General features: G+C 34.2%; 2 protein-coding genes across 2 annotated transcripts in view; one reads left to right on the forward strand and one right to left on the reverse strand.

Moving 5' to 3' along the window:
* LRRC9 (leucine rich repeat containing 9) overlaps positions 1–12041 on the forward strand; it is a 103491-nt gene extending 91450 nt beyond the window's left edge. Inside the window, exons 30-33 of the mRNA XM_037132383.2 lie at positions 2744–2884; positions 7104–7248; positions 10886–11054; positions 11931–12041. Coding sequence (XP_036988278.2) covers positions 2744–2884; positions 7104–7248; positions 10886–11054; positions 11931–11970 — 495 coding nt within the window. The 3' untranslated portion in view covers positions 11971–12041. The remainder of the gene's footprint in view (positions 1–2743; positions 2885–7103; positions 7249–10885; positions 11055–11930) is intronic.
* The window catches only part of RTN1 (reticulon 1), a 325732-nt gene that overhangs the window by 284488 nt on the left and 15046 nt on the right, over positions 1–26198 (reverse strand). Inside the window, exon 2 of the mRNA XM_053673284.1 lies at positions 6674–6746. The gene's annotated coding sequence lies outside the window, so the exon portion shown is untranslated. The remainder of the gene's footprint in view (positions 1–6673; positions 6747–26198) is intronic.

Raw genomic sequence — 26198 nt, forward strand, 5'->3', positions numbered from 1 at the left:
GTTTTTAGTTCTAATGAACTGTAAATTGTATTGCATTTTCTCTGTAGACTATCACATTATCTGTAAGTCATGACTCAATTATTTCTTTCCAATCCTGTTTTTAAATTTCCTTTACTTGTCTTAATGTGCTGACTAGCACCTATAGTACAGTGTTGAATAAAAGCAATCATAGTAGGTTACTAACTTCAAAAGGAATGCTTCTAAGTTGTCACTATTTTTTAAAGATTTTATTTATTTATCTTTAGAGGGGAAGGGAAGGAGAGAGGGATAGAAATATCAATGTATGGTTGCCTTTTGTGTGTCCCCTGCTGGGAACTGGCCTGCAACCCAGGCAATGTGCCCTGACTGGGAATTGAACCGTGGTTGCTTGGTTCTCAGGCTGGCGCTCAATCCACTGAGCTACACCAGCCAGGGCTAAGTTGTCACTATTAAATGTGATTTTTGTTCTAAGTTATGGGCAGATAACCTTCAACATTTTAAGGCAGTTCCTTTCTAATTCCAGTTTACTACCTGTTTTTATCATGAATGGACATTGGATTTTGACTAATTGGTAATGCAGTTCCTCTCTTTACTTTGTTAATATGTAAATCATATTAACAGACTCTAGTGTTTAATGACACTTAAATTCCTGGGATGAATATTACTTAATCACGTTAACACTTGGCTGGATTCAATTTACTAAGATTTCATGTAGCATATCTGCATCTATGGAAATAAGTAAAATTATCCTGTAATTTTAACTTCTACACTACTATTTTCAAGTTATTAAGGCTGTTTTTTTGCCTCCTGAAATTAATTGGGGAGTTCTCCCTCTTTTTCTAGTTTATGAATTAGCTTATATAAGAGAAGACACATGTTCCTTGAAGGATAATTAGATATTGGCTTTTAAATCATCTTAATATTTTTTGAAATTAGATTTAAAGTACTTATTCAAATTCTTCAATAGCTATAAATCTAGTCATGTTTTCTGTTTCTTCAAAAGTCAATACTGAGTTTTATTTTTCTATAAAATTGTCCTTTTCATCTAAATTTAAATTTGTTGTTATCACAGTACTCTCATGAATTTTTAAAATCTCTATTATGTCTGTTTTGTCACCTTTTTCATACCCATGTTTGTTCATTTTTGTTTTTTCTCTTTTATTCTTGACAAGTCTTGCTAAAGGTTTGTCTATTAATCTTTTCAAAGAACTTTATTTTGGTTTTATGAAGTATATTATTTCTTTGTTTCATTTCATTAACTTCTACCCTTTTTATTTCCTTCTTTTAGTTTCTTGGAATTTGCTTTTTAAAAAAATGCTTAAGTAGATGCCTAGCTCACTAACTTTTGATATGTCTTGTAAGTGAATAAATTTTAAGTTATTGAATACTGCATTATCAGCATCCTCAAAGTTTTGATATATAGCATTTTTCCTGTTCTTCATTTCTTAAAATCTAATTTCCAAAACATTTCTTCTTTAATCCATGAATTATTGAGATGTGTGTGTTCATTTCAACCCTATGAGATGTTCTTAATTATCTCCTTGCAATTCATTCCTAATATTACTACATTTTCATCAGAGGAAATAGTTTATTTATTACGATCTTTGGTATTTATTAAACTTACTTTAAGGCCTAAAATGTGATCAAATTTTTCTCTTTACTGAATTATATGTCTTACAGATCTCTCTCCATTAATGCATATATGATCTATATTTTTAAAAATAGATTGATTATTCATCCTCTTTTGATGACCGTTTTACTATCACAAACAGTGTAACACATGGCTGTGTTGTCAGTCCCCAAGATCACTCATGTTCAAGAATTTACTAGAAAGGCTGGCTTGTGGGACTTAGCATATAGTTGTACTCATAGCTAAGATTTATGATAATGACATAGTGAGGATACATAGACAAGTGATGAGTGAAAAAGACACAGGCAGAGTCTAGTGGAATCTACATGCAGACTTCCTTACGTTCTTCCTTTCCCATGGGGGATCACACAATACATACTCTTCACCCTGCTGGGTGAATGTGGCAACATGTGTGTTATGTTTTTGCCTAGGGGATTCCAATAGACTTAGCATTCAAGAATTTTGATGGGCGCTGGTCACATTGGTACCCTATGCCTATCATGTACCAAAACTCCAGACTCCCAGAAGCAAAACAGGTTGAGCATAAATCATATTGTTGTATAAATAGGCTAGGTACAGTGAACTATCCTTGTCAGTTAAGGAATAGCAGGAACAGGTCCAAAACCTAAGAACCAGTCAAGAGCAATCCTTACAAGCAGACCCTTCTAAAAATAACAGCCTCTGGACTACTATGTTAACTCTTTCTACAAACCTTCTTAGGCACATATGCAAATATTTTTAAGAATAGTTTGGCACTATGAAGTGATGGATAATAAAATTCAATACATTGTATTGAATTAAATTGGATAGTGCCTATTGGAAAATATGTTTCAAACTAATAATTACTTACAAGCATACTTTTATAATATAATCCTGTTCCTAAATTGGGATTGCCTAGAGTTAATGAACAATATTATATACTCTAAAAAGAAGCCTAAACCTCTAAATGGTAGACTTGGTTAGAAAAAAGTTCTTAACTTCATTTATCATAATGGGGAATGAGAAATCTTTCAAAAAGGGAGCTCATATTTGTAGCATCTGCCTCTTTGCTGTCTATGCTAAATTTCCTTCTCCAGGTTAATCTTTGAAATAAAAGGTTTTCTTTCAGAATAAATTATTTTCAATTCTATTCAGATTTGTAGAAAAATGTTACACCGCCATGTGCTCATATTTCGGCTACCTAACTTACAGACATTAGATGGAATTCCTGTGAATTCAGATGATAGGGCAAAAGCTGAATTTCACTTCTCTGAACTACAAGCAAAGAAAAATTCGGTAATAATTATATTATTTATACATTTTCTTTTAAAATATGTAAATTATTACTAAATTAATAGTTTATCTTGTACATTTTTGTTTAAATACTTAAACCTTGGCTATCATGTTCTTGTAGATTATTTAGTAACTTTTTAATAATTACTATCAAAGGCCTGATCTGGTAAATACAGCAGCACACACACACATACACATGCCAGAGAAGCTCCATTTTCTAATAACATAATTTGAAATAAAGCAAATTAGTTAAAACATGCCTTTTATTCAATATGTCCCATAATGATAGAAGATAAGAAGCTATGAGATACCACTTTTCTAAATGGAAACTAACAAAACTCTTTCCACTTAGCAGATAGGAAAGAAGGCAAGAAATTCTGACCTCAACTCTCTGGACTGTTCATCTAACAACAGAGATGTGTACCTCTTTTTTGTGTATCAGCAAAATAATCAGGCCTTTTACCCATGAACTCTAGAAAAGGTATCTGACCATGGTAGAAAAGAGATTAGAGAGAGAAGAATCCAACAAAGCATATCATTAGGAAAGTCTACCACTGACCACTCTCCAAAGACTAAATTTAACACAGAAGAGCTGTTTTTTTCTAACAAAAAAGCAACATTAGTAGAGCTGTGCCACTTGCAAAGATCTGGGAAAAAGAGGCTAGAGACAAAGAAACCAATTAAGAGGCTTTTAGAATAATCCAAGAAAGAGATTATGAAGACCTAGACTGGTGTGGGGGTGAGTGAGGGAAGAGGCAGTGAGAATGTAAGTGAACCTGTAATGTAAGTGGAAGCCAGAGAGCATGGGCCTTAGCAAACAAAGATTAATTTAAAATCATACTGAAGAAAGAGATCAGACTTACTGTAAATGCTTTCCCTTAGATTACCTGCCACTCTCCATTCCCTCTGTTAAGCAAACTGACTCCCAGAGCACACTGAACATGCTACACTAGTAGACTTCTCTAATCCACTTCAGCCTTCAGCTATAGATTCACGTATTTTTCAGGGGCTGGCTGTGTTTTTTCAAAAATTTGTTAGTTCTGTATTTTAGTTAAACAGATACACTACAAATACAAGTTTTAAATTATTATTACTCTGTTTCTATGAAAACCAAATGAGATACTATGGAAAGTCTGGATAAAGATCACACACACACACACAAAGTGTCAAATTGTGTTGGGAGAAAAAAACAGTAAAATACAGAAGAAAATTATAAAAATTCAGACAAAATATTGTGGAAAATTTATATTTTAAAATCTAAACAGATTTTTGTGTTTACATTTTATTCATGTGTCTTTAAATTCTTGCTACTTTAAAGAAACAAAAATTATAAATTGTAGACAAAATCTGAATTGTGGTTTTATCCAAAAACAATCAGATAAAATACCAATCAAGGGACTCTTACTTACAGAAAAGGCCTTAGCCCTTCATCAAAAAATTGTTGAGTGTATTTATTTTTATATTTTAAAATTTTGAAAATATGAATTATACATATAATTCTTAATTATTCCCTGACTTCTTCTATTAACCTTGACTTTTTTTGATTAACCAAGTGGTTTCTATTATAAGTCAAAGTAGCTACAGGGGCCTGTGAGAGTTAAAGTTGGACAATGTTAGTAAAGATGATCTAGATGAGGTCAAGAAAGTTGGTTCATTTGTGGGTTATATCTACAAACTTCTTTTTAAAAAACTATGCTTTGTGAAAAAAACCTTAGCTACCAATCTGTACGATATATCTAAGAAAGAACACCATTTAATGTCATCCACTGAAATGACTGTCACAGGTTCCAGTCTTTCAAAAGAGAACAAATAATCAAGTAAAACTTAAGCCAGAGATTTAAACTTACTTTCCCTTTCACTGTTGTATATTTCAGAAGCAAGTCACTTCGTGCTTTCAGAAATGGAAAACTAAAGAAAACTTTAGTTTCCTCTTCCTGCTGTAACAAATTACTTCAAATTTAGTGGCTTGAAACAACACAAATTTATTATCTTACAGTTCTAGAGATCAAAAGTAAAAAAATAATCTTACCAAGCTAAAAATCAAAAATATTGTCAGGGCTGCATTCCTTCTAGAAGCTCTAGGAGAGAATCTGTTGTCTTTTCAAACCCCTAGAGGCTACCTGCATTCCTTGGCTCATGGCCCTCTGCCCAGAATGGCATCACTTTGACCTCTGCTTCTATCATTAAATTGCATCTTCTCTCACTTTGACCCTCCTGCTTCCCTTTTATAAGGACCATTGTTACTTTTTTTATTGAGTCCACCTAGATAAATCAGGATAATCTCCCCATATCAAAATCCTTAACTTAATTATACCTGCAAAGTTCCTTTTGCCATGTGAGGTAATGTATTCACAGATTTTGGAAATTAGGATGTGGACATTTTTTGGGGGGAGTGCATTTTTCTGCCTACCACACCATGTGTATGAGGGCTCCAATGAAAGACCTATAAAAATTGTCACATAAAAATTTATAAATTCATTTTAAGGTAATGTTGGCTAAATTTGAAAAATTACATATAAATAGATCACTTAGAGTAACTTTAAAGATAATTTCCATATTTCATTAATTGGCTTAATATAGCAGAAAAAGTATATAAACTCAATATTTCACTAGAAGTTTTGCTTGCTGGCTATTCTATTATATTGCTCATACAGTGAACCCATTACTATGCTGATATTGTCTTAAGTGATTCTAGATACATATTCTTGCCATTTAAAGTGGTACCATATACATATAAGAATTAAATTCTTATATATATAAAGTTATTCTATATGTAAGTATTTTATTTAAGTTTTTGTTTATCTGAAATGGTTAGGAAAATAAAGAGAATATTTGACATCTTTAGAGAACTGTCAAAATTTTAAGATTAAATAATTTTTATTTTTATGGCTAGAACAAAACTGAGCCATTATTTCATTTAGCTGTTTAGGAGACACAAGAATCCTTTTGAAGTGTATCAGTTCAGTGTAATGTATTTTTCTTTTATTTGAGTTGCTGCTGTTTTTTTTTTAATAGCAGATAAAGAAAGAATAAATGAAATCTAAAGTTGTCCTTTAAACCAGACATTTTTGCCCTGGCTGGTGTGGCTCAGTGGATTGAGTGCTGGCCTGCAAACCTAGAGGTTGCCAGTTCAATTCCCAGTCACAGCACATATCTGGGCTACAGGCCAGGTCCCAGCTGGGGGCATGTGAGAGGCAACCAATTGACCTATCTCTTGCACATCAATCTTTCTCTTTCTCTTTCTTCCTCACTCTCCTTTTCTCTCTAAACATAAATAAATAAAACAAATTTTTAAGACATTTTTGTTGCTTTGGTTTCAGAAGAAAATTTGACAATATTCTAGATTAGTGATGGGAAGAGAGTCCCACAAAGGATTTAGGGAATTTGGGACTTGCCAGTTTTAGTAAAAGGCCTGATGCTTTAGTGTTCATTACAAAGCTGCATTCTTGTTAATACTTACTGAAATATAAATGAAATCAGTAATTTTATACAAATGGCAAAGCCTATGCCTCTAAATAAGTTGAATTGTATATTTAAGATTCATATTTTTAAAAGTATAAGCAAGATATCTTAATGAAGACAAAGCAGGCACATATTTCTAGAGAAACCAAGAGTCTCCCTCCTCTGTTTACTGATTCCTAAAATTCCTTAAAAAGTCTCTTAATCCACAACTAACTTTTAAGGAAAACACTATTTAGAGAGTTAGCACATTCATTAAAAGTAGTTGTTTCAAGATACTTTTCCTTAGTCCTCATTTTCTTTACTTAAAAAAAAAACAAAAAACTAATTTACCTGAAGGCTCCTGATGAGGTATTGTGAGGAATACAGAGATACAGAAGATATTACTCCAACTGTCTAGAAGTTTCTGTTCAGAAAAAAAAAAAAGAACAAACATTACAAAGAGGAAAAGACTTAATTCTTTATTTCTAAATTCTACACTTTCCTTGTGAATACCATTTGGAAAGGGGGTAGTGCAATCAGACTGGATTCTAGTGATGAATACGATGCAGCCTGAAAAGGCAGAACACAGTGTTCTATGGGAGGTTGAAGATCCCAAGACCGTTGCACAGTTTTTGCCTCATACTAACTCTGAGTTTAGGCAAGTATGTAAGTCATGGCCTAAAAAATTTTTATTATCAAGTAGATCCTGTGATAAGAACTAAATCTATTGATTTGAGTTTTAGAGGTGAGAGTTCTTAATTGCTTTTATTTTATTATGTAGCTTATTCCTGCTACCAACTCCCCTATGGATGGTGCATCATTTGGCCAAGTGAAAGCTTCTCCTATAAAGATAACAAATGTAATTCTGTCTAGTGGATTTAGCCATTACTTGGGATCCGACTTCAATTTGTCTCCTGAAGTTGAAGGTATTTTGACAGAATTTCAGAGTGAATGTTAAACAAACAACAAAAACCTATTTCATTTGAAACAAAAATCTCAGTTTAATTTCTAACACTATTTAAAATAGCATGTTTTAAATTTACATTTTAAAATTGCTCCATGGCTGGTGGCTTATTTGGTTGGAACATCACCCCATACACCAAAAACTCATGGGTCTGATTCCTGGTCAGGGCACATACCAGTATCTTGATCCCTGGTTGGGGTATATACCAGAGGCAGCTGATCAATGACTCTCTCTTTCTCTCTCTCATCAATGGAAATATTCTCAAGTAAGGAGAATTTTTTTAAATTGCATGTTTGTTCAAGACTAATGTGACCATTCTGATTTCAAAGAAGTCTGTAGTATTTTTTGGTTTCACCAACTATTAGTATGTTGTAACTAAACATTTGCCTACAATTTTAACTCTGTGATACTTGGACAATTATTTCCTGATGTTTCTTTTCAAAGTTTTTATTTCATAGCAAATAACAACTAAGACCAGCTCATTAGTATATTCTGCAAAAAGCAGAAATCAGAGGTTTAAAAATATTGATGACAAGACTCTTGTGGTATGAAGGATATCTTGGAAAAAAAGATCAGACTTTATCCTTGAAACCACAAGTAAAATAGTCATGAAGACAATACTAGCGAAGAGTTTCAAGAGGTAGAGTTCTAAAGGAAGTATATTATAGGCACAGGGCATGGAAATGGTTCATTCTATTAAATACATTTTAATTCAGGCTCAGATCAAACTCTTCCCCTAATTCCAGATCTTCACTGCCTACCATTTTGGTAAAACTGAGAGTAGCTACTGCTTTTCTGAGGGGCTCACCTCTTTCATTCCTTTTAACGTCCCACATTGCCTCAGGCTAGTGTGGGTCAATAAAACTGAACATCACTATGGTTGTAAAAAGATCTAAAAAGTCTACTAAAAATAACAGATTATTCTACATGATAATTTTAAAGGAAACTCAGTTAAAAGAAACCCAACATAATTTACTGTTATTTTTAAACTTATTTTCCATACTTTTACATACTGTGGATTCAAGGTTTTAATCATAGTGAGAATGTTTATGCTTTTATCCAGTAAATATAACTGTCAGTAAAATCAGATGTACCAAATTGTCATTAGGCTCCTTACTAGAACAATGTCATCTTCAGGAATGTCATAAATATCTTTGGGGGGGACATTAATTCAACCCTGGATTCATCTCCATAACTTCCTCCTCAGATATCTTCAAGATTTGTCATGCAACCACTTTTTAGGATTTTTCTGGAAAAGTCCTGTAATTTTTTCCCATTTTCTGACTATGTTGTTTCAGTTTTTATCTTGAAAAGTATGGTCACTTTATCTATATATTTATTGTAGCATACAGCTCTGGATATTTATATTTTTAAAAATTACCTACAGCTATAACTGAACAAAAATGGAGGTTCAGCTGCCTGTTACCACAAAAGTCAAACTCTTGAGGAAGATGCTGGTGCAAAAGGAAAGAGGCTTTATTCAGGTGCCACACAACTTGGGAGAATGGCAGACATGTGTCTGAAAGACCAACTCCTCTTTCTGTCATGGAAGAAGCCCAACTGTGTCCTTAGCAAGGCCAAGGCCAAAGACAGTGTCCAGAATTCCTGCTCCATTTTAAAGTATAGTCCTTTGGAGCCTGCAGGCAGCTGCTAAGCAGTCTTAGTCACCATTCAGGAAGCTAGCTTGTTCCTGGCTGCTGTCCTGAAAGGCTCCAGGCCATGGCCATGGCCATGAGGTTGCTGGAGCCACAGGGTTGGGTGCTTCTGGGTGAGAGAGCGCATGAATGCACAGGTGCAGTGTATCGCCAAGTGGGCAAGACAGCAAGAAAGATAGGCTCCCCCCTGGAGGCCATGGGTCATGTGGCTTTAAGGCCACATGGCTGTAGAGAAAACAGATGAGTGCACCATACAAGTGCAGGTTATGAGCCAAGAGCTCCTTTGTTTCCCTGGCATTACGTTAGTTGTGGGATAGACCAGGTTTTTTCTCAAAATGACCAATCAACTTCCCAAACTCACACACTTCAGGTGGGTCCACCTTCCAACCTATCCCTTCTCTCAGTTAGACTGACTAAGCCTCTTTGGTTCAGCACCTTCGCCGGCACCATTTTGACTTCTTTTTTTTTTTTTAAGATTTAATTTATTTATTTATTTTCAGAGAGAGGGGAAGGGAGGGAGAAAGGAAGAGAAGCATCAATGTGTGAGAGAAACATTGATCATTTACCTCTCACACACTCCAAACTGGGGTCCTAGCCCACAACTCCAGTATGTGCCCTGATCCAGAACAAAACCAGCAACCCGTCAGTTTGCAGGCAAGTGCTCAATCCATGAGCCACACTAGCCAGGGCCATTCTGACTAATATGGCACATGTGCCTGCCTTCCTTTGGTCCCACCCACAATCTGGTACCAGAGGGTGAGGGAAGGGCTTTTGTCTATCTAATTATCTTGCTAGCTTTTTGCATGCTCAGTGTAAGGGCAAGGTCAGAATTTATTAAAATTTGAAATTGGTTTAAGGAAGGTCTTTCCACATGTTATGTCTGTGGAGGGGTGTGATTGATTAGGACTGAATTAAGATCATAATACAATATTCTGGGTTGTTGGAAACACAGGTGAGGATTTGGGGGAAAATTCAAATAAGCTGAGAGTGTTACCACCTTGGCCAATGTGGGAGACTCTCTGGCACTCGGCTGACTCTTTTATGGTAACAGAGAGGGTAGGGAAAGAGGGTAAATGGGGAAAAAATGGTGAAGGACAGAGACTAGACTTTGGATGGTTAGTGCACAATGCAATGTGCAGATGATGTATCATAGAATTGTACCCTGGAAACCTATATAATTTTATTGACCAATGTAACCACAATAAATTCAATAAAAAGTTGCCTAGAAAGGATCAAATTGATTCACCAGCTCAGAAAATTAAGCAGCATTAATTGCTAGAATATATTACAATTCTATATTTATTTAAATTTTTAAATTCATAGATAAGTCCCTTTAACATTTCATATAATAAGGGCTGGGTAATGATGAACTCCTTGAATTTGACCTTATCTGAGAAGCATTTTATCTACCCTTCCATTCTAAATGAAAGCTTTGCTGGATAGAGCAATCTTGGACATAGGTCTTTGGATTTCATGACTTGGAATACTTCTTTCCAGCAAACTCACAGTTATTAACAACCACACCTAAAACAAAAGCAAACTAAGAGGACAGCTAGATCAGGAGCAGAACCATAGAAATGAAGATCACATGGAGGGTTAGCAATAAGGGAATGGGAGGAGGAGAAGGGGGGAGAAGGTACAGAAAATAAGTAGCATAGACAGTAGGTAGAAAATAGGGGGGAGGGCAAGAATAGTAGGGGAAATATAGAATCTAAAGAACTTGAGACACACGTGGTCATAAACTAAAGGGGGGAATGGTGGGGGAGGGGGTGTGCAGGGTGGAGGGGAATGAAGGGGGGTGATAGAACAGCTGTAATTGCATAATAAGATATATTAAAAATTTAAAAAATTTTAATTATAAAATATGTATAGCAAACATTTAGCTGAAGGACAAATTTTATCATTTTATTAATGTTTCTATTGTTTCATAATTCCTAATTTCAGACAAAAAAAATAAGAATGCAGGGATTATGACAAATAATCCTCGGAGCATCCATGCAGAAATAGCTTTTCAGCAACTCAGAGAGATAAATCTCTCTCCATCTCTTTTATCACCTCAGACTATGGCATCTCCAACTGCACAAACGTACCAAAGCAACCAAGATGGGGGAAGGTAAAGCTATTGTGTATTTTAATATCATTTCTCACCATTAAAAAACCACCCTAAATTTGCTAGTCATGTATAAAAATAGGAAATATTGTTACATACCATTATATGTCTACTCTGAAAACTAGGGAAAACTGCCAGATAGTATAGGGCTTCTTCTCCTACATTCACCAAACCTTTCTTGAAGTCTAGTATATTTACACAATAATTCAAAGAGACTTAAAAATGGCTATCAAGGTAAAATAGTGTCCACCTTGTACTTAAGTGAGGGAAAATTGAAATAATTACATGGGAACCACTTTTAATTATAGTCTGTCTCACATCACTTCTACTCACTGAATATGTACAGCTGTTCACTTGTGTTTTGTACAATAGATAAATTCAACACTCTGAAATCACAAAGGCCAGGAATTTTGTAAATTTTTCAAATCTCTCCTTACAGTTCCCACTTGCTCTTCCTTCTTTCTGGATTCTAACCCTAGAGGCCAGCTCTGTGCCTAAGAGCCTGCTACTTCTCATTAAGAATCCACCCTGCTGCTCAAAACTTGTTTACCTTGATTTCCATTTTTTACTTGTCCACCAGCTTCTAGGTAGCCAAACTCCGGCTCATCTACTAGAGTGACCTACTCAGCAGCAGATTTAGCTTAGGCCTGTCTCTTGCTGCACTGACTTCCCAGCTGTGATCAGTCAGTCCCACTGACAGTCCTCAGGATAACCCAATTTTTAGAGAGCCAAAAATTTGGATCATTTTCTGTTTTGTGTGTGTTTTTTAATTTTACACATATAAAATACAGAAAGTTTTTACTGCAGAATTACCTTAATTTAGCTGACCCATTAAGAAATTGCTACCATTATTTGACTCAAATATTTTATTTCTGACAGAATTCCTGGCAGCCACTTCCCAAGAGCAAATAGAATGTAACTGCCTAAAGAGAAATGAACATACACCAAGAACCTATTTCTTTTTAGTAATTGTGCAAAAATTAGCAGACAATGTCAGTGGAAAAAAAATAAGATAACAATGTTACTTAAGTTTCTGAAGCACTTCAGTTTAATCTTTGATATTTTTACTTAGTAAATTTTATTTAATATTCCTTCTCTTAAACTTTCTTTATGGTTAGCTTAATTATTCATTTGAATTTCTATATTAGAAAAATCATTAACTATTATATCATACAACAGTGTGAAAAGACTCAAGTGACATAAAACAAAGGCCAAAGAATCAAATATGTAGTCCCATATTGGAAGCATTTAGTTACAAAACCTTGTTACGGCCTATCATATGAAGATATTAAGAAATGTAATTTTAGGAAACAAGCATACTTTCATTTGTAGAATATCTGTTCATTTTGGGTTACCTAAAACTAAAGTATACAGTTCTTACCACACAACTATTACTAAAGCAAGTTAAGATTAGCTAGTTGAATCGCAGACTAGTCTTTTTTGGACTATACTTGGGGGGAAAAAACTTCAAATGGGGTCTGCCCTGAGAATTGTTTAGAGGCAAACCATGGACATCAATAGTTCTTTATGAAAGTGGCTAACTGTGAGTGCAACCAGTCACTGATGCTCTAAGAGTAAGAGAATACTACCTCATATACAAGATTTGTTAATTCTGCCCATAGTGATACAATTTTACAGCTGGTTTTAGGCTAAAAAAGAACACATGTTCAAACTGAATAGACATTTACAACTTGAATCCTTAATAATTTCACTGGAAATAATTTATCTAAAATATTGCATTGCATAGTATTAGCACATATCACAAATCAATCAAATTTTTTTTTACTTTAAGAAATATTTATTTGAACCTATTTGGTAAGAACCTAAAAGTTTATTCAGAACATCCAGATAAGTATGATGTACTGGGTGAGACACATACAATGCCACCCTCAGCACTGTAACAGGATGAACACATGACAGAGATTGTACAAATCTTGAATGTGTACTTTCTTGGGACAGGAGGAAGAACAGGTCACCGTCTTGGCAACTAACTACTATTGCTTCTGGCACAATTTCATGAACTAGTAGTGGAGAAATAATTTCTTGGCCCCACCTCAGATGATCTTTCTATAATTCTAAAAATAAGCAATTCTGTTGAGGTGTCATTTCTTTCACAAAGAAATGTTTTCATTATGTTAACACAGTCCATGCTGGAAGATGGTATTTTTTGTTTTCAATACCAATGTATATCATCTAATGGCACAGAAAGTTTTTCCCCTATGGTGTTATCTTAGAATTTGTAAAGAATCAGTCATATAAATATGAAATGTTTTCAAAATTGCTTTTAAGTAAATCACATGTGTGACTTACAAATCAGATGATTTTAAATTTCCCTTAGCATCACAGTTATCAAGTACGGTTTTAAATGTGCATGTTTGTTAAATACAGTTCTTCAAATTAATGACTAAATTAGTAATCATATTTTGATATAAATTGGCTCCATGATTCATGACCTATTCTATTAAAGTTTTCAAGTATTGGTTTAACATTGCATATAATTTTTGCACTATTATATTTTATGTAAATAGATTATTTTTACTAAAAATTATAATCTATCTGGAAACAGTTTTAAAGATATTTTGGAAACTAATCCAAAGTATATGCAACAATTTTGTATGTTTTCTTCTTTAACTGATGCCTGTTTGTAATTAATTCATGTAATACCCAACATTTCAAACCTAATACAGATTGATTTACCTTTGTTAATGTGTGGTTTTTAAACAACAATCACTCTAGGTAAAAATAAGATCCTTTGTGTAAAAAAACAACTATGCAGTTCTTAAGATGTCCAGAAGATGTCTTTGTCACCCTTTAGTTGTCACAACTGCTTACTTGCATTACAGTGTCAGGAGAAGGGTCTCCTCTTCATTATTGGTTACTAACTGGGCTTAATCTGCCTTTCTTTCCTTTTATGATAATGTATAAATGAAACACCAAGTAGGTGTTACTTTTATAATAAAATATGTCTTTTAAAATAATAATCTGGGTAGGATAAGTAAATGTAACAGATTTTCACCAGAGAAAAATTTACAAAAAAATATAAAGCAAAATACCCTCATTATCCAGCATTGACTTACCATTTGACATACTTCCTTTCAGCCATTTTCCTTTAAATTTGTACTATATTTGACATCTGTAACTTGATTTTTATGTACATTATTAAATTTTGAGATATCTTCATAAATGTATAAATACACCTGAATTTATTATAGATAAATTAATTTGTAAAAATTATTTGATAGTAATGTGAAGAATAATAATAAACATGTATTTAGGAATTGCTAGGTGCTGTACAGTGACAGACAAACCCACCCTTAGGAATATTTTAATACAAATATACAATAAAGGATTTGTATAAAAGCAGTGAGGGGGTGATTACTGATATAATTTAGCACAGTCTCTATGAATTTATTTTTGCCATGATGGCAGATGACACTGACATGATATACAACATACTCCCTCTGGAAATGCCTAAATATGTTAAACCATTGGTTATGTGTACTTCACAAAGCAATAGTTTTAACTTCACCAACAAAACAAATAAAAATGTCATTGAGTATGTGGGAAACATTTTCTAGGAGTGACTTTAGATCTGCTCTAAATAGCTTATCACAAATTATTTGTAACACTTCACAACTCATTGCAACAAAACAGGCAGGTAGTGATTTAAATGTACAAACCACTAACCCATGTTTTAACATGGTTTATGCCAATAACAAGTTTATGAAGTAGATATGATATGTCTCCACTTATAAGCTGGCTTCAAAGGAAAAAAAACAGATACCACACCCAATCCTAGATTATTTTTCAACTCCGAATTCATTCCCTTTTCAGTTACTACAAGTGAATTGACATTTAATTCTCACAAATGTGCTATTTAATCAGCTGTTGTAGAGCCCTAATGTGTGTAAAACCTGTGAACTATTCATTTTCTTTTAGTGTATTTAGAGAACATATATAATTTCTACAGCAAAATTAGTTCTTTGCTCCCAGCAAATGTCTTGATAGATTTATTTTGCATGCAGTTATATGCATGATTATATGACTTGCCTTAAAGGAAAATTACACAAACAACCTGGAAGGCTAAAAATTAGAGCACTTTAACTACAGATAAGGAGCTTACTGAATATAGGTAATGCCAAAGTGATCTTCTCATTTTAATATATGCAGATTGATTATAATTAGTAATTCTTCAGTAAGAATTTTATTTACTTCTATTTTTATAGTTCTGGATTTCTCTGACTGTTGATACAAAATTAGCTATGGTTATGAACATATTTTTATGTGCATTTTCACTTATGACTAGTTTTAAAATAATCCATATAGTTAAGTAACGTGTGATATCACTACTTATTCATAAACTATCATACATCATAAGAAGTGCTTAATGTTTTAAAACATTAGGGCTTACTGTTACTCATGTTGCAGGCTTTAAACTTCAATTAAATATTACTTACATAAAAAGAAGTAAATTATTTATAGCACTTACATTGAATTCTGTTGGTTATTCAGTGAATCTAATCAGATTATTTTCTTATTGGATAGAAACTGGCTGTATATTTTATTGTTCTGCTTAACTACCTTCTTTGGTCATCTCTGCACTTTCCTTCAAAAATATTGAAATATTTTTAAAGAAAACCTATACCGAACTACAATTTTAGTTTGTAGTCAGCCAGAATTAGTTATTTTATTAGTAATATCTTATTTCTATAAGTTTATATCTTATAAATATATGAATTCTATTCTATGATTCCTTTTTTCATTTATGAATAAAACTTTTATAGACTACTGAAAAGACATTTCTCAGATCTAATCTGTACATTTTCTATTTTACTTTATTCTTCATTTCTTATTTTAAAATTTTATTTTGGTATTGATTTTTCCTTGCAATTAAAATAAAATAAATAACTCTTGGCAAAAATATGAAATTCTGTGACCTGAAAATAAAATAGTATATTCAAAGGAACTTAGAAGTAGCTTTGAAACTCTTAATTACCTGAAATCAAAATTTTTATCATTTATGTTTTATTTATTAAGCCTTACCTTAACTATATGGTCTTTTAGGTAAGTCAAAAAGCTAATTCATCAATATTATTATTTCCCATATAAAATAACTGAGATTCTGAAATGGTAATTTAAAAATTAGAATAATTTCCCTTATATGTTATCATTAAAAATAAAAATATTTCTAAATCCTCCGAATAAAAGTCCATTCAGATAATATATACTGGTAACTTATTAAAATTACATTTTGATCATATAGTAAAGTGAAAATGAATATAATGTTCTTTTCATAAATAATATTCTACATTTTCATCCAGTTTTAACTTTATAATTCTAATTAACTTCCAATCATATAAAAATATTTTATTCCAGCAGAGTTCCATTATTAAACATTACAAATAAAAGAACAGGTTAGTGATAATCTTACTAAACCAATTATGGTTTATGGTATTATAAACCATTTATGGTTACATTTATTTTTAAATAATAATAATATCTACATGTTAAATAGAAAAAAGTTAAGGTCATGTGGTTTAAAAGCTGTACATTTAAATCTTGGACCTATGTGTTTCACATCATGCTTATTGTAAAATGTTACTTTTTAAGAAAATGTTTCAGATAATTTTAGTAGTTTGGCTCTATTGTTAGTTACATTTTTAATTATTACACAATGTCACTCTTCATCCCTCCTCTCCCCTGAATGTTTTACAAGTATGTTTCTCAAGAACAACAACAAAAATGAACACAAAAACCATTATTAATCTGTAAAAAAATATATCAATAACATTTTTAAGTTTTCAATTATTTCTTATTCCTATCAATTTGGCTGAAAACAGGTATTTACAAACAATGTAGCCTACTTTCTTATGGCCTTTTCATTTTTTATGATGTGCTGTAAAAGAGTTCAATCAGCCTTAATGGTGCATTTTTAGTTAAGGAAATAGAATGGGGAGAAGTCAATTTGAGCTCCAAGACGAACCAGTGCCTTCAGAAAGAATAGGCATAAATGGATTTAGAAAACAGAGAGAGTACGAGTAAAATGCAGTGAACAGAGCACTCAAGGAAGCCAGATACAATGAAAAGAGTAAAATACTGCAGAGCTTTTTAAGCTACATACAATTGGAACAATAGACTTGATCTAGCCATCTACGTTAAACTGTTAAAAGATAGGCGAAAAGCAATCTGGGATTCTATAGAGTGTTGAGGAACAGTAGAATGAAGAGCTTGAAATATAAAGAGAATGAATGTGGTCATTCAATAGAATGGAAATGAAGTCAAAATTGGCATATTTCCCTGGTTAATTTACCTTGTGAGGGACTTCTGTTCAGTTTTAGGTATTAAGCCCTTATTAGCAACAAAAGTCTTTAAACTGCCACCATTGGAGTTTTTAAGCAATAACATAGTGTACATCTGTGAATTTCACATATGCGTATCACAGACACATACATAATACATGCAAGAAAAATGCAATATATGTAAGTCTCATATAACTGTAGCAATTTAATATTGTGGTCTTATCTCAGTCAGTGCACCCGTATATGTCAAACTCCCTGCCCTGCAAAAACAAAACAAGAAAATGACTAAGTTAAAGTTAATGCCAAAGGTGCAGGTGCACAATTCCAAAAACCTGAAAATTAATCTAGATGACACATGTAACCCATAGAATAGGATACTTTGGGATGATTGAATGGCTTAATGTTTTTAATTATCTGGAAGTCAATCAGAAGACTTGTTCTCTACATTTTGGGGAAACTTTTATATTAAATGTATTCATGTACTTTCCTACTTTAGTAAATAAGTTAAAGAAACTTTTATTTTCAAAGATTTATAATACTTCAAGCTGATAATTGTGCATGATTTGCAATTTTATAAAATGTAGCTGGAGGAAAAAGTGTACAATGTGTCCTGAACTGAGGATATAACCTTTGAAGTTCCTTATGGCCAAGATCCCTGATACGTGCTTCTCTCTTCTGGCTTGGTTTTTTGTGTATATGTATTCCTTCAATTACTAAGATGCTGAAATACTTTTTCAAGTTTGGTGAAGGTTCTAGTATTTTCATATGTAGTGAACAGAAGCATCACTACATTGGTATATTACGTATTAAATAGAGGTATAAATATACTTATGGAAATAAATATAAAACATCTGTAAATAGAAATTAAATACACTAAAGTCCAACATCTGTCAATATTAACAAGTTAGGCCATTTTTAACTCTCAAAATGAACATCCATGAGAAGGTTAGCCACATAATTGTCACCCTTTAGGAATTCTGTTGTTAAATGTTGTAAATACCTATTTATTTTTTTTAGGACTTAAGCATTAACTAAATAACTGACATTACTAAGAATTTATACACCTATAATAGACTTCAGAAACAATGAAGATTGCCTAGTATCATGGAACTGTTTTAATATAATGCTATTCCAGAAATTTTAATGCATTATAAGAAAATAAGAATAGAAATAGGTACTTACAACATGACTGTTTCATAACAGAAATAATCAAAAACAGCTATTAAAGATAATAAAACCAAACTTTTTAAAAAGCATTATTTTCATAGAGGAAATAAAAATGAAAAAAATTGATTGAGAACCACTTTTTTCTTGTAACTTAAAAATAACTTTAAAAATGAGAAAAGTGTTGTTAATATTTGATCCTGCATATATTTTTATCAGTTTTATAGTTATATTCAAAAGATCAATAAAGAATACAATTATGAGCCTATATGAGAAAAATAAAATAAAAAAGCACAGTAAGTATTTAGAGTAATTTTATTTATATATGATTATAAATAAGTTGATCTCCCCACCTGGGTGATAAACATTTATTTAATCTTGTGATCAATTATTAATACTTACATACTGTTTTATTTCCCACTGAATTTTTTTCCTATTTTTTATTGTTGTTCAAGTACAGTTGTCTCCATTTTCATGACACCACTTCCCCCCACCCAACCCATTCCCACCTCCCACCCTCAATCTTTTTCCCCCTTTGGCTTTCTCCATGGTTCCTTTATACATGTTCCTGGACAACCCTTCCACTTTTCATTATGCTTATAAATCTTTTCAGAATAGTAAAAGGGATAAAAATTATTTTTTATTTTATCGTTCAAGTATACTTGTCTGCATTTTCCCCCACCACTCTCCCCCACCCCAGCCATCCCCACCTACCTCCCCTGATCCCACCCCACACCCTTGGTTTTGTCCATGTGTCCTTTATAGTTGTTCCTGAAAACCCTTCCCCCTTCCCCTCCATTATCCTCTCCCACCTCCCCTCTGGTTACTGTCAGATTGCTCTTAATTTCAATGTCTCTGGTTATATTTTCCTTGCTTGTCTGTTTTGTTCATTAGGTTTCATTTAAAAGTGAGACCATCTGGTATTTGTCTTTCACTGCCTGGCTTATTTCACTTAGCATAATGCTCTACAGTTACATCCATGCTGTCACAAAGGGTAGGAGCTCCTTCTTTCTTTCTGCAGAATAGTACTCAATTGTATAAATCTATTACAGTTTTTTGATCCATTCATTTACTGATGGGCACTTAGGTTGCTTCCAGCACTTGGCTATTGTGAATTGTGCTGCTATAAACATTGAGGTGCACCAGTTCTTTTGGATTGGTGTTTCAGGGTTCTTAGAATATAGTACCAGCAGTAGAACTGCCAGGTCAAAAGGCAGTTGTGGGAAGAACTCGAGCCCACAGAATCCTCCTGTCTGCTGCAGATGGTAAATAAGTTGTCCTGGACATAGTCTTGCTGTTCCAACAGGAAAAGGAGTGGCAGTTCCCTCTAGTGGGGAACATCCTGAGCCCTCCTCCCAAACAGCTTTTATTGGGAATGGTATGTGTAGGGTTATACAGCATACATGCATAATTCATCAATCAATGTGAAAAAGGCTATAGTCATATAAAAACAAGTATTATCTATAAATAACAATTGAAGGAACACAGAGATATGTCATAGGTCAGGGAATGTTAGTCATACTGACACCAGAGGGTCTTTAAGATGAGTTTCAAGAGATAAGGAGATTTATTCCTTATGCCTTGAACTTAAACATCCAGTTTATATCACCAGGGCTGTATAAAACAGAGCACAGCAAGCTTCAAAGGATACAATGTACATTTCAGGCCTGATTCCCATGGGAACCCTCAATGTTAGAGTCGAGTCATGCTTACCACCTGCGTTTTTACCTGGTTTTCCAGGGAGACTTACAAGCCCTTCAGGTCTTGCTCTCATGGGGCTACAGTCCCAGAAACCACACAAAGTGTGGTCCCCAATGTCTCCCCCTTTTTTGTTTGTTATGGCAGCATAACCAAAGGCACTGGTGCTGCTATAAGCAACAGGGTTATGCTATGCAGAGCAGGCTTCGGATGACAAAATGTACATTCTTTCTCAGGCCAGATTTGCCCCTGGGAGCTGTTCATTCTAGTACAAGGCTGCAGCTGCCTCTGGCATTGTTTTCAAGCTGAGTCAGATGGGGGGAGCAAAGCAGCCAAGAGATTACGGGACTTTTTACAGATAGAATGAGGACTCAGGCTATGACGAAGCCAAAAGGTGAGAGTCTTTCTGCCCCTTCTCTTTAAACCCCTAAGTTCTTCCCCAATGGTCCCTTCACAACTGTGCCTGTCTTAGGTTGCTCCTCCCTTAAGGAGTCTTACCCATCATTGGCTAACCAGTCATTTGCCTGTGCCAAGCAAGGTGAAGTAAGGGAAGCAGGGGCTGCACTCCTGCCAGGAGAATAGGTTCTGTCTCCTTAGTGGCTCATGGCCCCAAGACCTTTTCACTCAGTTCTAGCCATGGAACAAAAGGCTATAGCCCCTGAAATCAGGTGGGATGGCTCCCAACATCTCCCTCTTTTTTGTTTGTAATGAAGGACACAGTGTTAAGTCTGGTAAGCCTGCTAGTTACTCTTTTTGTATACAATATTGGAAAAGCAATTTGTATATGCATTTCAAGGCACAAAAAAAACACACAATGATTAGGAAGCATCTTAAAGCCCACATAATGCAGACACAAAAAATTTTGTCCTTCAAACCAAGTCTTTAGATTAAGCCATCAGTAAGTTGTCATTCAGGGTCTGAAAGACCTCTTGCTCAGTGAGTCATTTAATGTCCTGAAGTTGCTGACATAGCTCAAGCTGGAGTTGACCGATGCAGTCCCCAAAAGGCAGTTCCATTTTTAGTTTTCTGAGAAAATTCCATACTGTTTTCCACAATGGTTTCACTAGTCCACATTCCCATGAACAGTGCACTAGGGTTCTCTTTTCTCCACATCCTCTCCAACACTACTTGTTTGTTGATTTGTTTATGATGGCCATTCTCACCAGTGTGAAGTAGTATTTCATTGTGGTTTTCATTTGCATCTCTCTGATGGCTAGTGATGCTGAGCATCTTTTCATATGTCTCTGGGCCTTCTGTATGTCCTCCTTGGAGAAGTGTCTGTTCAGGTCTTTTGCCCATTTTTTAATTGGGTTTTTTTGTCTTCCTGGAATGGACTCATGTGAGTTATTTATATATTTTGGAGATCAAACCCTTCTCCAAGGTATCATTGGCAAATATGTTTTCCCATACAGTTGGTTCTCTTTTCATTTTAATGCTGTTTTCTTTAGCCATGCAGAAGTTTTTTACTTTGATAAGGTCCCACTTGTTTATTCTTTTCTTTATGTCCCTTGCTCTAGAGGACATATTGGTGAAAATACTGCTGAGTGTAATATCTGAGATTTTCCTGGCTATGTTTTCCTCTAGGACTTTTATGGTGTCACAACTTATATTTCCTTTATCCACCTTGAATTTATTTTTGTATATGGTGTAAGTTGGTAGTCAAGTTTCATTTTTTTGCATGGAGGTGTCCAAATCTCACAACACCAGTTATTGAAGAGGCTATTTTTACTCCATTTTATGCTTCTGCCCTCTTTGTCAAATATTAATTGACCATAGAGACTTGGGTTTATTTCTGGGCTCTCTATTTTGTTCCATTGGTCTATCTGTCTATTCTTATGCCAGTATCAGGCTGTTTTGATTACAGTGGCCCTGTAATACAGTTTGATATCAGGTATTATGATCACTCCTACTTTGTTCTTCTTTCCCAGAAGAACTGTTGCAGGTATGCAGGATCATTTATGGTTCCACATAAATTTTTGAAATGTTTGTTCTATATCTGTGAAATATGTCATTGGTACTTTAATAGGGATTGTGTTGAATCTATAAATTACTTTGGGTAGTATGGACATTTTGATGATGTTAATTATTCCAATCCATGAACATGGTACATGCTTCCATTTGTTTGTGTCTCCCTTAATTCTTTCTTCAGTGTTGTATAGTTTTCTGAGTACAGGTCTTTTACCTCCTTGGTTAGGTTTATTCCTAGGTACTTTATTTTTCTTGTTGCTATATCAAATGGGATTTTTTTCCTGATTTCTGTTTCTGATATTTCATTGTTGGTGTAAAAAATGCCTTTGATTTCTGAATATTGACTTTGTATCCCACTGTTTTGCCAAATTCACTTATTAGTTCAAATAGTTTTTTGGTGGAATCTATAGGATTTTCTATGTATGCTATCATGTCATTTGCAAACAATGAGTTTTGCTTCCTCCTTTCCAATTTGGATGCCTTTTATTTCGTTTTCTTGTCTGGTTGTAAAAAAGATGGAAATATTTCAGATATAGAACCTAATCTATACCTACAAGAACTGGAGGAACAACAACAAAGACAGCCCAGAGCAAGTAGAAGGAAGGAAATAACCAAAATCAGAGCAGAATTAAATGGCATAGAGATTAAAAGCACAATTCTAAAGATTAATAAATCCAGGAGCTGTTTCTTTGAAAAGATAAATAAAATTAACAAGCCTATAAGCAGACTCATCAAGAAAAAAAGAGACAGGACCCAAATAAACACAATCAGGAATGAAAGAGGAGAGATTACAAATGATACCACAGAAATGCAAAGGATTGTAAGAAATTATGATGAAGCACTATATGCCAAGAAATTTGAAAACTTAGGTGAAATGGACAAATTTCTAGAAAAATATAATCTTCCAAAACTTAATGAAGAAGCAGAAAGCCTCAACAGACCAAGAACAGCTGACAAAATTGAAGCAGTAATAAAAAAAAACTCCTGATACAAAAATCCCTGGACCAAATGGTTTCACAGGAGCATTTTACAAAGCATTTAAGGAAGAGCTAGCCCCTAATCTTCACAGACTATTCCAAAAAATCCAAGAAGACAGAAGACTCCCAAACTCTTTTTAGGAAGCCAGCATCATCCTAATCTCAAAACCAGATAAAGACATAACAAAGAAAGAAAACTTCAGGCCAATATCGCTGATCAACATAGACGCTAAGATCCTCAACAAAATATTGGCAAACTGCATCCAACAACACATTAAGAAGATCATACACCATGATCAAGTGGAATTCATTCCCAGGGATGCAAGGATGGTACAATATTTGCAAATTAATAAATATAATACATCACATAAACAAAAGGAAAGACAAAACTCACATGATCATATCAACAGATGCAGAAAAAGCATTTGATAAGGTACAGTTTTCTTATGATAAAAAAACACTTATCAAAGTGGGAATAGAGGGAGCACTCCTCAACATAATAAAGGCCATATAAGAGAAAAAATATCTTTAAAAATTTTCTAAAATCAGGTCTCACAAGTTTAATTGAAGGTATAAGACTTTACAAAAATAATTAAAACTCGAGATTGAAGATGGCAGCACAATAGAAGGAAACTACACTAACCTCTTCCCAGAGCCAAACTGGAATTACAGAATTACAACTACAGTATAAAAAAATCATACTGAATAATCAACTGAATACTAGCTGGAGAGAAGCTTTATAACCAAGGACTTACTAAAGAAACCTTTTCACCACATTGAGACTGGTAGAAAGTGTGCAGGCAGGAAAGAGCTGGCTGGGCTCCCACAGTTGGCAGCTGAATTTCCAGAGGGATATTTCAGCAGCTGGGGTGGGGGGTTCCCCTGGGAAATGTGGGGTCTAATCCCCAAGCTGAGCTATATACAGAGATGCCTAGAGACTCCAAAGACCTATTAAAGACCAACACACAAAATTTCATTTGCAACCATTTACCTTGGGATCTGTCAGAGAGAGGGCAGAGCTGACTAGATCCATGTGAGGACAGACTAGGGTTGGTGGCTCTGGGAAGAGATCTGAAGGGTCATCCACCAGGATCCCTGTACCTAGTCATCCTCCATACTATACAAACTATTTTTCTCGGGCAGAGTACTCTGCTCCATGCAGCATCAGCCTGGGGGAAAAGCAATAGCTTCACCTGCAGTAAACTCTCTGGTCCCACTCTGTGGAGTTTGAGCCCTGCTACTGAGGAGTACAGTTGCAGGTTCTTTCTGTGTTTAAGCCAAACAAATAGCCGGCAGGTGAAGGTAGAACTCTGAGAGCTCTGAGATTTTAGATTACCCTCCCCAGTCCCAATGATGGTAAAAGCCAGCCATGGTATACAGCTAAGTGCTTTCTGCATGCACTCAGGTACCACAAAGAGAGCCACAAGCTGTGGATCACTGATAGTTCCAAATTGATTGCCCAGGACAAGTCACAAGCAGCATCTGACAAAGTTCTATACCAGAGTCTTTGCAGATGTACCTAATACACAGAAAAAACACAAACGGACAGCAAAAGAGTGAAGACAAAGAAACAGTTCCCAAATAAAATAACAAGAGAATTCTTCAGAACAGCTAAATGAAATGGAAGCAAGTGCCTTATCAGATATAGAGTACAAAGTAATGGTTATAAGAATGCTCAACGGCATGAAAAAGACACAGAAACCATAAAAAAGGATGACTCAGAACAAAGAATGCAATATCTGAAATAAATAATACACTGGAAGGAATAAATAATAGGTTAGATGAAACAGAGGACCGAATTAGCAATTTGGAAGACAAGGTAGAAAAAAAACACCCAATCAGTGCAGCAAAAAGAAAATAAATTTAAATGAGTAGATTTTACATGACCTTTGGTAACAACATCTGTATCAAGGACATTCCAAAAGGAGAAGAGAGAGAGCAAAGGACTGAGAATCTATTTGAAGAAATAATGACTGAAAACTTCTCTAACTTGGTGAAGGAAAAACACAAGTCTAGGAAGCACACAGAGTCCCAAAAAAGATGGACTCAAAGAGGCCCACACCAAGACATATCACAATTAAAATGGCAAAGCTTAAAGTCAAGGAGAATCTCTTAAAAGCTGCAAGAGAAAAGCAGTAGTTACCTATAAGGAAACTTCTATAAGACTGTCAACTGATTTCTCAACAGAAACATTTCAGGCCAGAAGGGGTTAGTGTGAAATAATCAAGGTAATGAAAAGAAAAGACCTATAAACAAGATTACACAGAACAGATATCAATTAAACTCAAAGGACAGGTAAAGGACTTCCCAGGCAAGAAAAAGCTAAAGGAGTTGTTACCACCATACCAGTAATAGTAAAGGGCTTGCTAGAAGGAGAAAAAGAAGGAGGAACAGGAGGAGGAGAAGAGAGGCGAAGAGAGAAGCAGCAGAAGCAGCAGAAGAAATAATTAGCTTAAAATGAAATGATAATACATATCTATCAATAATCACTTTAAATGTAAATAACTTAAATGCTCCTATCAAAAGACATTTTATGCAAATGGAAAGAAAAAAACAGATGGGATAGCAATACTTATACCTGACGAAAAAAGATTTTAAAACCAAAGCTAAAGTAAGAGACAAAGATGGACACTACATAATGATAAAGGGGACAATCAGACAAGAGGATATAACCCTAGTAAACATTTATGCTCCCAACATAAGAGCATCTAAATATGTAAAGCAAATCTACCTGGACATAAAGGGAGCATTCAACAGAAATACAGCCATGGTCAGAGATTTTAACATCGATCTCAAAAAACAAGAAAAAGCTCAAATAAACAATCTAACCTTACACTTAAAGGAACTTGAAAAAGAACAACAAACAAAGCCTAAAGTGAGTAAAAGGAAGGAAATAGTAAAGATCAGGGTAGAAATAAATTAAGTAGAGTCTCAAAAAATATAAAAGATCAATGAATCCAAGAGCTAGTCCTTTGAAAAGATAAACAAGATTGATTGACAAACCTTTAACTGGAGTCATCAAGAAAAAAGAGGACCCAAAT

The sequence above is a fragment of the Artibeus jamaicensis genome, unplaced genomic scaffold, assembly GCF_021234435.1.
Source record: "Artibeus jamaicensis isolate MK-2021 breed Jamaican fruit bat unplaced genomic scaffold, CSHL_Jam_final contig_851, whole genome shotgun sequence".
Taxonomy (NCBI): Eukaryota; Metazoa; Chordata; class Mammalia; order Chiroptera; family Phyllostomidae; genus Artibeus; species Artibeus jamaicensis.